Source organism: Barbus barbus (assembly GCF_936440315.1).
Source record: "Barbus barbus genome assembly, chromosome: 20".
Classification (NCBI taxonomy): Eukaryota; Metazoa; Chordata; class Actinopteri; order Cypriniformes; family Cyprinidae; genus Barbus; species Barbus barbus.
In genome coordinates, this window is record NC_136748.1 from 15,068,627 (window position 1) to 15,084,894 (window position 16,268).

At 36.2% G+C, this 16,268-nt stretch overlaps 2 protein-coding genes across 4 annotated transcripts in view; one reads left to right on the forward strand and one right to left on the reverse strand.

Annotated features, from left to right (window-relative positions):
• Nucleotides 1–9,001, reverse strand: part of LOC306886596 (NHS-like protein 1) — a 51,447-nt gene extending 42,446 nt beyond the window's left edge. For both annotated transcript variants that reach the window (XM_079443849.1, XM_079443848.1), the window contains exon 1: nt 8,509–9,001. In XM_079443849.1, the coding sequence (XP_079299975.1) occupies nt 8,509–8,794 (286 nt within the window). In that variant the 5' untranslated portion in view covers nt 8,795–9,001. The remainder of the gene's footprint in view (nt 1–8,508) is intronic.
• Nucleotides 9,002–9,865: 864 nt separating this feature from the next.
• Nucleotides 9,866–16,268, forward strand: part of itsn2b (intersectin 2b) — a 30,051-nt gene continuing 23,648 nt past the window's right edge. For both annotated transcript variants that reach the window (XM_079443946.1, XM_079443947.1), the window contains exons 1-2: nt 9,866–10,068; nt 15,721–15,796. In XM_079443946.1, coding sequence (XP_079300072.1) covers nt 15,790–15,796 — 7 coding nt within the window. In that variant the 5' untranslated portion in view covers nt 9,866–10,068; nt 15,721–15,789. The remainder of the gene's footprint in view (nt 10,069–15,720; nt 15,797–16,268) is intronic.

Consider the following 16,268-nt stretch of genomic DNA (forward strand, 5'->3'; position numbering starts at 1 on the left):
GATACAGATAATTCATCTGAATGAGTCCTTCTCCCTTGTGGCTGGAATTTATTTTGGGTTATACGTTTTTGCCATTGACCCATATCGGCGCCACCAAAGAATGTTTGATAATAGTGAGAACATGTGTGCCAGTTGGCACAATCAGCTTGCCCAGCTTGCCCATAGTCAAAGCTTTGAAATCAAGCAGCAATCCAAATGTTCCAGACTGCTTTACATGGCTTTAATCTGGAAGCCACACACTGACCCTAAAACGCTCTGTGATGGCACCAAAACAGTTCTTATTTGATATGTCTTATTTGCCATGTTTTGTACACCACAGTTCAGCAGTAATGCATATAAATTGACAATGACTTTAAAATGTATTATTTTAATTGACATGAAAATACGTTAATTGTATTTTTTATGTGCTCTTGGCATGCTTGAATGGATCATTAAAGTCTAGTTTTGTGGCTGTCTAGTTAATGTCTAGTTTCTGCTGCTTAAGGATGTTGCAGTAATAATAATTTGAATACAGCCGATTACTTTTGGCACTGCTAGAATATTTTATGTCTGAACATAAATGCACACCATGTCTAGCTGCAAATTAGCAAACATATTTCTGCCACAAGAGGATGCTATGAACTCAAACATTCTCTTTAACTCATGAAGATTTGCCTAAAAGGAAAATACTTGTGTAGCCAGCTACTAAATTTGTTAATGTCAATCAAGCACTAACTCAAGACATCATGTTCTGAACAGGCAGCCGTTTCTCATATTCTGGGATGATATTCAAGCCTTTAAAAACATCAGATAAGGCATGATAAATAAAGAGAGGGAAACACAAACTATCATGCCAGAGCTGTAACAGATACCTGATACAGAAGCTTATCTGACACGCTTAACTACCTTTCTGTTTACAAAACAGTTTTTCTGCCATTTTGCCCCACATTTCCTTGAGGGACAGACAGGGAACCCCTTGAGTGTCCTGCTAAAAAGCATAAGTGTCCTTGACTTTATCACTCTTAAGTATGCAATTTTAGACATTTTAATTTTAAATAAATTAAAAAAGATTATTTTCATGACAACTTTCCTTTTGGCAAGAAGGTTTCCATATAAACACATAAAAACAAAATTTTGTTTGGTTTTGTATTTCAATGCATAAAGAAGCATTGAATAAAATGTAATGACGCTTATGGTTTTCAGTAACTATTGGAATCTCTACAAGGAGCATGTGCTCGGGCTGCAATGTTGAAATGAAATGGAAATGCAATCTATTCCAGACAGACCATAACTGCGGTTTTACTTATGAGCTGGTCGACTCCACCCAAATAAACCAATGAATTCAAATCTCTCCTTCTCCACACACATACACATTCCAAAAATTAATGTTGGAGGTATTTTGAAAGACACTTTCCCCACTAAAGCAGGACTAAACAACCCCAGGATCAGATGTTTTCAATTAGGATTAAATTGGAAAAAGGGAGCAGCAACAGCGCTGGAGTCGCATATTTCAACCATAAAGTCCAGTCATATGGCCTTGGCAAACTAAAAACCATTAAAACCACATTAAGGGCACTTGTTGAACCATAACCAATGACCTCAACTGACATATTTACCCCCATGCCCTTTTACCTGCCATTTACCTCTGTTTTGTTTCTTTAGGTTGATTCTGTTTGTTTTTGCACAAAAATGCAATAAGGACTTTCGATCTGAAGCACGCTTAGTTTTCTTCACAGCGCTCTTTGTGGAAACAGACCAAAACCAGAGCAGTTTCTATTTAGAATTAAGACCTTTCACAATTTTCCTTCTACATGTATTATGTATTGCATCCAGCTCAGAAATTCAGATAAAGACATTAACTTGTAGAAAAGTGATTCTAGGTGATTCTGGCCTACTTGATAGCCGCTAAATAATGAATTATAAGGACTGAGCTGATTTGTTTTGTATGGATCTTGCAAAGCGGCTTGATAAAATGATAAAGACCATCTCAATGAGTATTTAACAACATCGTGCACTTGAGCTGATTTTGAAGAGCTCTTTTGACTTTGCTTTCATTAGCCAACCAAAATGACACCAGATATATTTTTGATCAAGACGACGCCATATATTTTTCATTCAACATGTCTACAATAGGCTGAATGCTTAATTTCAAGTTCAAGGAGACTTGTTCAGGGAAAACAGATTTTTCCCTACAGGCTGAAGCCAGTTATTATAAGGTTCCTTTCACTAGCCAGACTTCACAAACAGGAAACATTCACAAAACCAGAAGGAAATCCTGAAGTCTGTCACTGTCCTATCTCAGCCATCCTCCCTCTGATATCTTCAATGATCATATCTGTGTTATTCCAGTATCACAGCTGTCACTACAGACTTCACATAAGGTCACCATCTGTATCAGCAACCATCTTGACACAGCATAATATAGTGCAATTTTACAGTAATATTTTAAAGAAATAAAGTCTTGACTGTGAGATATGAAATCGGAATAAACTTTTTTTAATTTTTTAACACTAAGGTGGAAATATTTCATACACATCTCAACCAAGTCAAATGCCAAAATATGAGTTCATGCAGTAAACTACCCTACAAACTTTGTGGAAGATCCTTTCAAAAATACTTTTGACCACCCATTGTGCAAACACTGACTGTTGATATTCAGTATACTGGCCTTCAGATTATTACAGCTCCTTGTGAGGAATGAAGCTTATCTGTATATAAACAAGAAAAAAAAAGAATGTTTTTTTGCTACTGTGAGACACATTTGATAAGACTAACATACATAGTATGTTGTGTCCATGTCTGTGTGTGTTTATGGTATATGGAAGTATGGGTTGAAAACAATAACTCGGTTGGAGTGCACCGTGGCATGGCGGTGATTCTTCAGTTCCAGACTTCCAGGTGTGAATCTGCTGGCTGACTGAGGGATTTAGGAATGTGCTGGATTTTTCCGCCAAGGAAAATTATATTTCTCTTTCAACCCGAATAAGCATCCCACACTGACCTACTTCTCCACATCCCCATGAGATCTTTTAATTAGTCTGAAGTGAAGGGCAAACTTAAGGGGAATCTACACAAAAGACACATGCTGAAGAAGAACGATTCTCAGATACCGTTATCTGGAAAACAATAAGTAGAATTCAGTCTTAAATAGATTAAAGCCTACAGTTATGCAAAACTTTTGGAATTCCCAAAACATAATGAGCAATTAGAGCACTTTTGTAATTAAACAACAAAACTCTGCTAAAAACATATTAAACTAGCCTAAGATGGTTTGCTGGTCGTAGCTGGTCTCCCAGTCTGGTCAGGATGGTTTTAGAGGGATTGGGAAACCAGCTTTGCCAGACGGTGAGACTAGCTTGAACCAGCTAAGACCACCAAACCAGCTTAGGCCAGCTGAAGATGGCCTTTTCAGGCAAGAAATAAAAGGAAAACCATTCCATTGCAATTTTTATAACATTTTACAACTTACTTTCCCAGCAATTGTTATTCTGAGCTAGTCAGGCAAAATTACCTCGACAGAAAGTTGGACTAAGGCCATAAACAGAAGGCAAATGATCTGGAACAGTAGAGACTGAGAGGATTTTGCACTGAAAATGGTACTAAAGGCCAAGATGACTAGAATTAAACTCAATGAAAACATCACGCCCTGACCTCTGTGAGTCATGTTGGCGTGAACACACAGGAGTCCTTTACTCCAACTCTGTCATGACTAAATAAACTCAATAACAAAAGGGCTTCAATCTCAGAGACTCTGCTCTCGGTGCCAAGCTGGATGTAAGTTCAGGGCCCCTTCATCCAAGCACAAGACACCTATTGTTGAGGCAGAGCCGCCACGGGGCAGAGTAGTCTGTTAATGACGCTGAATGCACAGTAAAGTGTCCGCTTAAAAAGAAAAGGTCTATTGGATCATTCAATTCTGACATGGTATACTCAAATAAACTTTTACATCAGAGAAAGTCAAATCAAACTTCAGTCACATTATTGCACTACTCTGTAACTCTTCCATATCTACCATTATTACTCCCCATTGCCATAGTTCTTTGTTCTATGAAAGAAGTACCTGCTATTTTCCTTCCATTATTGTAATTATATTCGACCTCCTCCTTTTGTTCCATCAAATTAGATTCTCTGAGAAAATTGATGAGTTGAAATCTCACCTGACATGGTCTGCTCACTAGAGCCTTCCACATCAAGCATGCTTTTAGTCCAGCTCATGAATCCTGTTCTGGAAAATCAGACTTCTCAAAATAATCACGAGAGAGGCTTCCTAATACATAAAGAATGAAAATGTAAAACAGGGGCACACAAACATACCCAACCATAAATCTCATAAAGAAAAATCTTTATAAGATTTTATGAGATTTCATCATGAGAGATGTTACAAATTAGCCAGATTTACTAATATGTAAAAAGATTTACTCCTAAACAACTTTACTGCAAAAAATAATGTATTTAAGCATCTGGATAAAGTTATACATAATATTTATTATTATTAAAAATCCTCATTATTAAAAAAATAATCTATCAAATGTCAAATAATGAACATTTTAATATTTCAAAGCTAATAGTCTGTATCTTTCACAATATCTAATACAATCACTAATGATCCATTACCCTTCAAATTGCGCAAATTGAAATTATGAATTGAAAATACACCCAATGGAAACATGGCAATTTCGCAAAAACTCCCATTTATCGCAAACAAAAATTACGCTTCCATGAGGCGTTTTTTCAGGCAATTTGAAAAAGTTATATTATGCAAAAGTGTAATGGGAACAGTTTTTTTTTTGCATTTACAGGTCACCTGGCGTACGCAAATGTCACATGATCATTCTTTAATGTACTATAACCACCAAGAAACACCTCATACGTTTTAGTTGCATAACATTCAGTTTTGCATAAATCTGTAATGAAAACCATAGTGCTGCTTCTGCTTTGAATGCTACAGTACATTAAATATATAGCATTAAGACCTTTTTATATAGCTATCTATTTTTGGTTGTGATAATCCTAGTTATAAAATGGTCCTGATATTGGTTATAAAAAGGAAAAGTGTGTTATTTTTTGTCTTTTCTTTCAAATTTAGGAGTGAAATGTGACCCAAACTCTCTGCATATAGGCTTCGTGAAATTCTCTCTCATATCACAGAAACTGGACTCAAGTGTCAAGTTTACTAACACAGTTCCACCATAAACCCAGAATTAAATGAAAATGGAAAAGTAATAAATAGTGTGTAAATACAAAGCCCTCTGCTTCCATTTACATAACTCACTACACAGAACCATTTCCCAACAACAACTTACAGAAAGGAAAGAGGGTCCATAAAAACCTGTCATGAAATAAAAACAAGCCCACCAAGTTCGAACAAGATGGACTTCACAGAAGTTCCAGTTGGAAATCTATTTTCTGGTTGAGAGAGATATGTGATACAACTGTCTAAACAACATGATGTCACAGCAGTCAAGAGTGCAAAACTTTCCCATGTGAGAGAAATAGCAGAGTGATCACGAGTTGTATTTCAGTCAGTGAGCAGATAAAAACACATTTAACAGAGCTAAATAAAATGTAAAAGGACGTAAGAAGTACAGCATCTATTTTATAATAATCATTATTTATTTGTCTCCATAGTAAAGTGGTAATGATAAAGATCAAGTAACTTCATAATCTGCATATGTGTACAGTAATAGTTTGTAGGAAATAGATATCTACAATGTACCAAATATTGCCATTTTAACTTGACTCCATTCACTAAAGACCTCTGCCTTGTACTTCAAAGTTGTACATGAACTTGAAGCTTGTAAATCAAAGAAAAACATTCTGATCCAATTATTGCCTATTGTTGGATAAACGTCCAGTATTTTGGTCAAGCCATTTAAGCATTCAACCTCCTGCAGACCAGATTTCGTATCTTAGCTTGCAACAGTCCATATTTCCTTCAATATGGACTTCGGAGCATTTTAAACTGATACCAGATTTTCATGGATTTGAATAGATTCATACACCAAGGTTCCAGATACTCAAAGCTCTCTGCTCATATTAAGTTATGAGCAGAAATAAAAAACACAACAGGTCAATGTCCATTCTGTTTGCAGATAGAAAGTGGGAGGAAAAAGGAAAAGCAACTTGGAAAGAATATTAGCACACAAACAATGTGAAAAAAAGCCATTTCCCCAATTGTAATGAAGAAAATGTATCACAAACAGACAAAGAAAGAGGGTGTGCATCCATATGGCTGTGATAAAAACACAGTGTCAGTGAAAGCCTTCATAAGGGCTGGACCAACATCTGGTTTCGACATGCGTTCCCCCTGCAGACGAACTCTGAGGAATGGATTGGAATTGCTTTCTGAGGGAAGGAGTGAGGAGTAGGAATATAACAGCTGGAGTGCATACAGTCACACATGTCTGTATGGTTTATATATTTCAGACCCAACAGTAAATATACTATGCTTTATTGCTGCTATTCTCAGAACAAACTAAATATGGGGGGCTGATGAGCAGAAACAATTGTGTTTATGCAAAATGTTTAATTCCTTTGTGCATTATAATAAACCTTGACTGCATACAAATATAACAGGTACTGTGTGTATTTATTTTTTAATCAAAATGAAACAACTTCTGCCTCCGAAACAACTTTTTTTTTTTTTTTTTTTTTGATGGACATCACCACCATGGACATTAAAGGAGACATGTCCCATTCAAAATAATGGTCAATTAATATTGTTTTTCTTTCCCTTGATTGATTCTTACACTTTTAAATTGGGTCACCCTTAATCTTATAACCATAAGAAGGCCTTTAGCCATAAATATAAATTTTGAACATACAAAAAAAGTCAAAGCCTTCTTTTTTCTCATTAAATATATGATTTGACTCAGAAATATGTCACAATATGAAAGGAAAATGGGCTGCAAACATGCTGAATAGAATTTCCATCATTGTTTAGTGTGCATAACAATAAGGTTTGCAAAGACTATACATTTTAAATAAAATAAAATTAAAAAACTATACTGAGCAATGAATACAATCCTAATTTATTGATATATTTATAAAAAAATTTTTTTTATTTTTTTTACATGTACATCCGATACAAACCAATCAATAAATACTGCATATATAAAAAATTAATCTGGCAGAAAGTTTTTGGGAGTCCAACAGTGTGTATGTTTAAATTATTTATAGGGACTGGAAAATCACTACTTGGATCACTATATTCTACATATATTTGAACATTGCTGCATTTTCTAATTGGTCTTATGTTATTTGTCATTTCTCTGATCATTTAAATTTTATATCCATTGTATCCAGTGTCCATAGATTCCATGTCATAGCATGCAGCAGACAAAGAATCACTCTCTTTCTTGTTCTTAGTACCTTTTAATATATCGTCCAGGGCTGGATGTCTGGAGCACACATGTATCCACTTATGCTTTGCTTCCTGCACTCCACTCACCTTACTCTAGGCTTAGTTCTGGAGGCAGGGCCAGTGAAAACACCCATTGTTTTCTTTGGAGGTGAAAGCATTGCAGGGAATCGCTGAACAGAAAGTGCAACATATCGACCATGGAGATACACAGAAATATGTGGGTGCAGAGAAAAAAGGATATAAAGAAGACACATTTCTGCCACCTTGAAGAAATCCTGATTACATTCCAAAATAATCCATCATGACCAGAAAGACAGCATTCATGCTCAGCACAATGGTGAACACAGGCCCCAGAAGACCTCAATGAGTGCTGTGCCAACCATTATTACTGGCACAGTAGTCTGTCCCAAAAACCTCTATTTATTTATGTTCTAATTGGAGCTGCAATTCACAAACAGAGAGTGAAAAGTGGAAGGGAACCACAGGTGCCATGAGATACAAGTGCAACACGGCACAAGCCTGAAAGGAATTCCACATCCAGAAAAAGCCAAGCATCTAGAAAGGAATTTGGAATTAATTATTTGGAACATTTATTCCCAAAATTAACTAGCGCATATTTGATCTTAATAGCATTTATTTTATTATTTTAGTATTCAATAAATACAAGTAACTATTATACTATATTCAATTAATCACTACTTACTTGTTTGCTAGTCAGTATCCAAGTAGCCTACTAACAGGTAAGTATTCCATTGGTAAGGTTATAAATTGCTACGTTTTACCACTAAATTGTGTAGAAACACTTTTCATTCAAAAATTGCTAGTAGATTTCACAAATAATGTCACATTGAACTAAACATGACATTTTGAATTAGACAGACTAAAATAGTTTCTTTTTTATGTGTATAGCTACACTTATTTCTTAGTTACTATTATCTGTTCCACATTCTGAATAAATAGGCCTTGTGGTATCTAAATTAATCTAATTTATGAATAGTTATGTAAAGAATACTGAAACAAACAAAAAAGAAAATCACCGTTTGGTTGCATACTAGTCATTTAAAAATGCGTAGCCTGCTGTAACATAAAAATAAATAGGCTACTAGTTAGTTTTAAGACATATGTTTGCCACATTGTGGTTGAATATGAGAAGATAAAGCACTCACGGATTGTGGTCCTCTTCTGGTTGAGATGTCGTACAGTGTCCTGCAGTGAGTCCAGCCTGTGCTGCAGCGCTGAAGCTTTATTGATGACCAGCACTGATTCAGTCTGGATCTCCGCAAACATGCTGCTCGCGTGCAGCGACAGATCGGACAGCTGACGGAGGATGTTCATCAAAGTTTGACAGTTCACAGCATCCAGGGATGCAAATACATCACCATTAACTTCCAGTCGCTCTCTATTTATTCTGCCCAGGCTCCGGGGCTCCACTATTCTCTTATGAAACGGCATTTTTTCATGGAAAATATCTATTTGTTTGTTATGTTACAAGTAGCCTAGTCCACTTGTTCTTTATTAGTGTCAAGTGTTGTTTCAGCTGTCTTAACCTGTTTTGCAAACATCCTGACATCCCGCCTCGTGATTCAAAGGATCCTGCCCTTGTTCTTCTGGAAGAGCGCTTTCTTAAACTTTCTTCTGGAGTATCGGTTATCAGGACAGACTCAAACCCCGGAATATGGAGCAGTATGAGGATCTGGAGTTTGAGCAGGACTGTGTATAACTTTAATTAATTCATGTGGAATTGCTTTTTTTCGCAGCTACAATAATTATTTTTATTGCATGAACATAATTTATTTTACCAATGATATCAGGAGAAGATTAATCTCTGACATTTGTCCAAATTGATAATGATGCTCCAGTCGACAAGTTAGCCATTTGTGCATACTTTGTACCTTTACAGAGATAAGTTATACATATAGCTATCACTCAAGAGGTGATAGACAAGTACACTTTAAGAATAAAATATTGCAGTAACGAAAGTGTTTCATTACTTTATTGAGCATATATCTATGTTTATTGAGCAGGAAACCGGAAAGGCATTCAATAATGTTATGCTGGTAAAGAGCGCCATCGTGTGGCATTTATTTGAAAATGTTATATCTTTGCCAAAATATTTTCTTTTCTTTTCTTTTCTTTTCTTTTCTTTTCTTTTCTTTTCTTTTCTTTTCTTTTCTTTTCTTTTCTTTTCTTTTCTTTTCTTTCCTTTTCGAAAACTTAATTAGCACGGCCATAAAAGAGCAGGAGGTTAGGAGAACACCATTATCGTGATTAGGATTAAAATATGTATAGATCTACTGTATCTTGTTTATTTAAACTTCAGACTTCTTCAAATGAACAGATAGACAGACAGACAGACAGATAGACATACAGACAGACAGATAGACATACAGACAGACAGACAGACAGACAGACAGACAGATAGATTGAGTGTGATGTTTTGTAGCTAGTGAGGGGGCAGCAGTGTGTCAGTTCCAGCGTTGCTCCTCCCATCGGCTCTGAAAGGCTCTTCTGCGCTCAGCGCTCGTGCACGTCCCGTCGTCAGCCATATTGTTTGTCTGACAGCGCCGCACAGCAACAGGTTGTCAAAGATTCTCAATAAAACACTGCAGAAATACTTTAAAGAAGCCCTGAAAGCCGATTGTCATCACGTTAATTCAGAGGACAATGGAAAAGGATATGTTTCCCTCCCTGGAGATTTCGCAAAGTCTGTAATGCTGTTGTGTAATGTGAGTACCTCCTCTAATACTGCTCAAATGTCTGCTCGTTTTAATGGTAACTTATATGCTTTAATCACACTTTATAACTAACTTAGTTAGAATATAATTACAATACGTATTATATACATACCGTCTATGGTACGTATAATGTTGACCATTTTCTTCTGGTTATCATTTGGTTTTCTTAGTTGTGTGATGAGTTGGGAAAATAGTCCAGTCTCACACTCTTCAAAGTCCCCCAGAGCTTCATATTACAAATATTAGAGCTTATTGTGAGTCATATGTGTCATTTCTTGTAAAATACCTGATTCAAAGTGCTTTCGAACATAGTTTCTTTACACAAACCTGCCAGACGAGTGGCAAACTAGTCTGTCTGCCTTTCACCCTCAGATATGTAACCTTAGTGGAGTTAAACAAAACACGTTAAAGTGAGATTTATTAGCTTTTGTATTAGATATTATATTGCTACAATGATTCATACGTGACAGTTGCCGGAACATGATCTAATAGATGATGAGGATGGTTGTGTTTCAAAACCTACTGTGTTTCCTAACTAGACAGCATTTTTGGCATCACAGCCAATGGTCAGTGACAGTGTTTCTGATCCTTTCAGTGGTTTGCCCTCTTTTTTGTTCCATAGATTGGACATCATATTGATCAATTTGCACCTGATATCTCTCTTAGTAATGTGCTCTATTCTGTAAACATTATATAACATTACATAACATTCTTGTTGGGCTGAATTAGGGCTCTTTTAAATTAATAGTAATATAGTTAATTCCTTTTCAGTCTTTAAGGAAATGTCCTTGCAGACTCCGGGTCAGTGAAGGAGAATGATTTGTTAAACCATAATGACTGATTTTTGTCCTCTATTTTCAGGTGACTGGTCACAGGCTTATTCGGTTAACCACAAAATTTGTTTATTTACCAAATTTATATTTTATGTTAGAGAGATATTGTGTAACATAGTTGTTCAAGATCATGTGTACTTTTCATGCTTATCTTCATAACTTGCACTTATCTGCCCTTCATCACAAATGCTCAAAACAGCTCATGAACCGATCCATTCTGCCACTGTTATTGTGTTAGAGCCGCTGGCCAAATGATTCCAAATAGGGGATCGATATATACAGGGTTAAAAAACAAAGGATGCCACAGAGCCAGTGTGATAATATGTCTTGTATTTGTTGATCATGTGCATGCTTTAATGCACTGCGAACTTGGAGTTTGGTGCTGTATTGAACATTAAACCGATTTAAATAGACAATGTCGCCAAGCTAAAGTTATCTATCTCTTTAGCATAGATGAGGATTTGTTGAAGAACGGCCTGATGATGTTGAAAGCATCAGATTAATAAAGATTGAAAACGATAAACTTTTTTTTTTTTTTTTTTTCATTAAATACCATGTGAACAGTTAATGAAAAAATATATTTTATTCTGGCACATGAAATATGTTGCTGAAACAGTGCACTTATTGTTAACTAAAACAACTGATCATTGAAATACAACTGAAATAAAATAATAAATGGCAAAAATAAATTTAACTGAAACTGAAAATATAAAAATAAAAGCTAATTCAAAACATTAATAAATACTATAATGGTATATAAATATATAATACTAATATGTACTAAAATAGCACTGGCTAAAAAGGCTTTTTTTTTTTTTTTTCTTTTTTTTTTTAAATCATACTTGTAGTACAGCCAGGGAAATGTTGGCAGGGCAAGTAAAAATGTGAACTACTGGCCCAATAACTGTGCCAACAAGATCCTTTTTGTTGAGCCCTGATGTATCTGTAAAAAGGTTCAGTGATCTTTTTAGTAGCGTGATGTTTATGTACAGTGTATATGCTGTCTTGCCAGCTGTCTGTCTGTTTGTTCAGGCTTCACTGACGTGACCCGCTTGGCCTTCTGCACATAAAGCCATCAGACATCTCTCAGCTCTGGGTACTTGAAATCTGTCAAACAGACATATTTCAAATAACATTTAATAATGCAAAACTAAAATAGCATAATTGACAAATAAGAAATTATAATTTAACAGTATAAGGAAATGAAATTGGTACCAACTGCCCTCAGCATCTCTGGTAATATTACCAGAGAGATGTTTTTGTTTTTCATGATCAAGGCTGTACGCTCTCTTCTACAATCAATGCTTTCATTTTATGAGAACTGAGAATTCAGTGGCAAGCACAAAAGTGAAAGGTCTGACACACAGACAGGGTTTGTTCAAGATTCAAGATTTTTATTTGTCACATACACAATTATATAGAGTATAACCAGCAGTGAAATGTAGGGTTTCACTGCTGGTAGGTTTGTTGGTCTTAATGTGGCTTAATGTTCTCTCCGACCACAGGGCTGTGGGGTACAGAGCAGTTGTATAATATTGTTTGTGATCTGTCGACATCCTGTTTCGTTTTTGCTTTCCTCCCACTTCCTTCGTTCCTTTGCGGCTGTTAAGTCTTACACAGGGTGGAGGCAGGAGGTGGTGGGACGTTCCCAGCTATGACCTCACAGTCTATCTTTGCAGTTCTCACATTAAAATTAAGTGAGTGAAGAAGGTAGAATGACACGATCACATTGTGCTTTTCTCAGTGATTCAGTATTTCCAAAGTATTCATACAGTACCAAAGAATTTGACATTATAATTGGCAAGCAAATTATAATATAGTGGAAAGAAATATTTAATTTTTAAATGTTTTCTTAAGAGCTGAATCTTGGCTATTTGCTATAGATCAATTGATGCAAAATTTGACCCAGCTGCAAATAACACGCAAAGCCGCAATGAAATACCATTGGTCTCTCAAAGCTCTCAGGAACACAGCGGTTTTGGGTGATTTCCCTTTGACTCCATATGTACTGGATAGAGAGATATGCAATGCATGCAGTTTCTGATTTAAATATAGTTATTCTCATTAAAACATGCATTTTGTCCAAGATCATACTTAGTTTATTTATTTTTTTATTCATATTTTTATTTAGCAGTGACTCATTAATTTAATAAAAAGTGATGGTAAAGACATTTATGTTACAATTTTTTTTATAAATGCCGTTTTTCTTTCGTTTCATCAAAGAATTCTAAAAAGGCATAATTGTTTCCACCAAAATATTAAGCAGCACCTAATACAAATGTTTAATAATGATAATAATTAGAGATGCACCGATACTGAATTCCTCTGCCGATACCGATAGCCGATTATTCAGAATGATATCACCCGATACCGATAGTTATGAGCGAGTTTAAATTTGACGTGGTCGCATTTGTGATCAAAATGCATCCACATCAAAATGGCATTCATTGTTTGTATTTCGTGATAGAATGTACAGGATTTGAAAGCTGAGAGTTTGTTTCTTTTTAGAAGTAAGAAAGCACAGAGATCTTTGTGATTTATTGGATGGATCGGGGCATGCTACAAATGTTTGGTGTAGAGAAAAACTGCGTATCTGGCAATGCTGGCTTGAACTACGGGTGATTTATCTGGTCAAATAGAGCCTGCTTTAATGTCGCTTTTTTAACTGTTAATGCATTTTTGTCACGTTAATTTTGACAGCCCTAAATTCAACAGAGATTTTCTTCACTCACAGTATGAGTTGCAGTCTGACACGTTTTTCCGCCGCCTTTTGATTGACAGGATATAATCGGCCCTGATCATCGGCTGATTTTGAACAATCGGCCGATAGTGAAACTTCTTTTATCGGCCGATACCGATTGTTGGCCGATACATCGGTGTATCTCTAATAATAATAAAAATTGTTTCTTGAGTAGCTTTGCCATCACAGGAATAAATTACATTTTAAAATATATTCAAATAGAAAACTGTAGTAATATGTCACACTATGACGACTTAATGAGCATTAGCAATTTCTTAAAAAAAAAATTATAATAATAATTAACTAAATCTTACAGAACCTGACCTACCTAATAGCACAGATTTGTGTCATGGCATTAAATGCAAATAAATAAATCACTCAATCTGTCCATCACTCTCTAAATAAAAGAAAACCACAGCCAGTGCTTTAGATGGGGAGAGAATGAGAGAAAAGTGAGTGATATGACAAACATGCCCTATCCGAGCGCATTTCTGGAAGCTTGTCCTGTCTGACTGCATTCTGTTCCTCTATAGACCTGCTTCCACAGCCCTACCAAATACTGCCACACATCACCTCCTGTCAGCAACTTTCTCCCTGTTTTTAATGTGTGTATATTCTGCTATCAGTATTTGGTTTTGAAGACCTGACAGCTGTTAGATACAGTTCGACTGGTCTGTTAAATGACTCATGATTAGTGGTAGTAGATTTTTGGACATTTTGGGATCGGCCGATATACAAAGATATACTGACCACTTAATAGGGGTGTATAAAACTACAAATTTTCATGAGTGTGGGTGGCCTGAATGACTGTCCTACCACAGACTAGTCAACTAGTCATGTATAATTAGGCTGCATGGTGTCTACCAGCCCCCTGCCTGGTCAGATGTGTTTCTCAGGGATATACAGACACAAAGAGACAGCCCTTCAGTATTAAAATAAACTAATAGTTTTGTATTTGTTCAGCCTTTTTTTTTTTTTTTTTTTCCTGTGGCAGCTATATATAGCAAGGCTGCATTCATATGAAATGTGAAAATGTAATTTATTCCTGTGATGGCAGAGCTGAATTTTTAGCATTATATGTGTGTTTGTGTAATTAATGTTTAAGTATTTAATGGAAATAAGATCTATATACCTGTTTTTGTACACGCATACATGTAAATCATTGTCCATTATGTCCGTTTTGGTCTCTGTCTGTACCCATATCAATTCACCCCAGTCATATATAATATAATTATCTGCCATGTTGATCTATTTTTATGCGTACAATACAAAGATGATTTCAGACTATAATTGATTTAATGTGTGAATCAGTGTTCTTGGCTGACTCCCATTACTGACCCCCACCACTGACATTTACTGGAAGCATTATTATTTGGTAGATTTGCAAGAGTTGTACATGATTTCATCTAACAATGTCAGGCTTACAGGAATAAACCTAGAAAGTGCTTTTATTTCAATATGCTTAGTATAGACATTAATAGGAGATTAGAGCGACAACTCATCAGAATTTTATCAGAATTTTTGGCTATTTAAATATTTGCATCTGCACCAATTTGCATATTTTTTGCTCAGTTTGGGCCTTTGAATAAACTTGAGGGGTTTTTCCTCCTTGAGTGTGAGCTTCATATTCTACTGTATCATACTATATGAGACATAAAATAAGCTGTTTCATTCTTATTTCATATGTCAGGCTCTGCAGGGTTAAAGTGTTGTTTCCTCCCAAAGTAATGATCAAGCTTTGATTGCAGTGAAATCAGTTTCCGGTGTTATTAGGAGGAGGATATTAATGCAGTCAGTCATAAAAGTGTCATTGTTTATTAAGATTTTGCACATAGAGCATTAGTCTGTTGAAAACATTTGTATGGGGAGTTTGGAGCTCTCATCTCCTCCCTCTCACCCTTCCTCTCTCCTTCACACATCCTCTTCTCTCTCTCTTTCACTCGGAGAGTGCAGGATGGAGATAGCGTCAGCCCTGCACTCCACTGCCTGCATTATTAATGAGTGGACATTTTCTTCTTTCTCTCTGTGTGTGTGCGTGTGTGTGTGTGTGTGTGTGTGTGTGTGGTGCAGATGACTGAGCTAGCCAGCTGAGACTAGGAGATCAGGACCGCTCTCCTCATATCCCTGCCACCTGCAGCCATGAATGGTAAGAGCTCTGCTTTATATTTATGTGTGTGTGTTTACCCACGTGTCCCAACCAACAGGATTTGTGTGTGTGTGTGAGCACAGAGGACCTTTAGCCTCATAAATGCACTAGAACATGAGCTCTTTCCTATTTATCATATCTCGTTTGTATTTGCGGTGTGTGTGCAGGTGCTACGCTGCTCTCACACACTGCAGCATGCGTTGCTTACACACCAGCGGTTCTGACCGTCCGCTTTAATTTCTGCCTGTCAGCAGCCCATCTGTCACAGTGACACGTCACTGCTTATTGATTTTAGCTTTTTTGAAAACTGACTTGTGCTTGTTAAAATATACATTTTGGAGATACTTTCTCAGTTTATTCAGTTGCTGTACATTTGAATAACATTATCGTGCCGCCCTGTAAATATTTCAAGGGATGTTTTATTGAAAGTTTAGTTTTAGAAGGCATTCTGTGGCAGGTCTGCTTTTTCTTT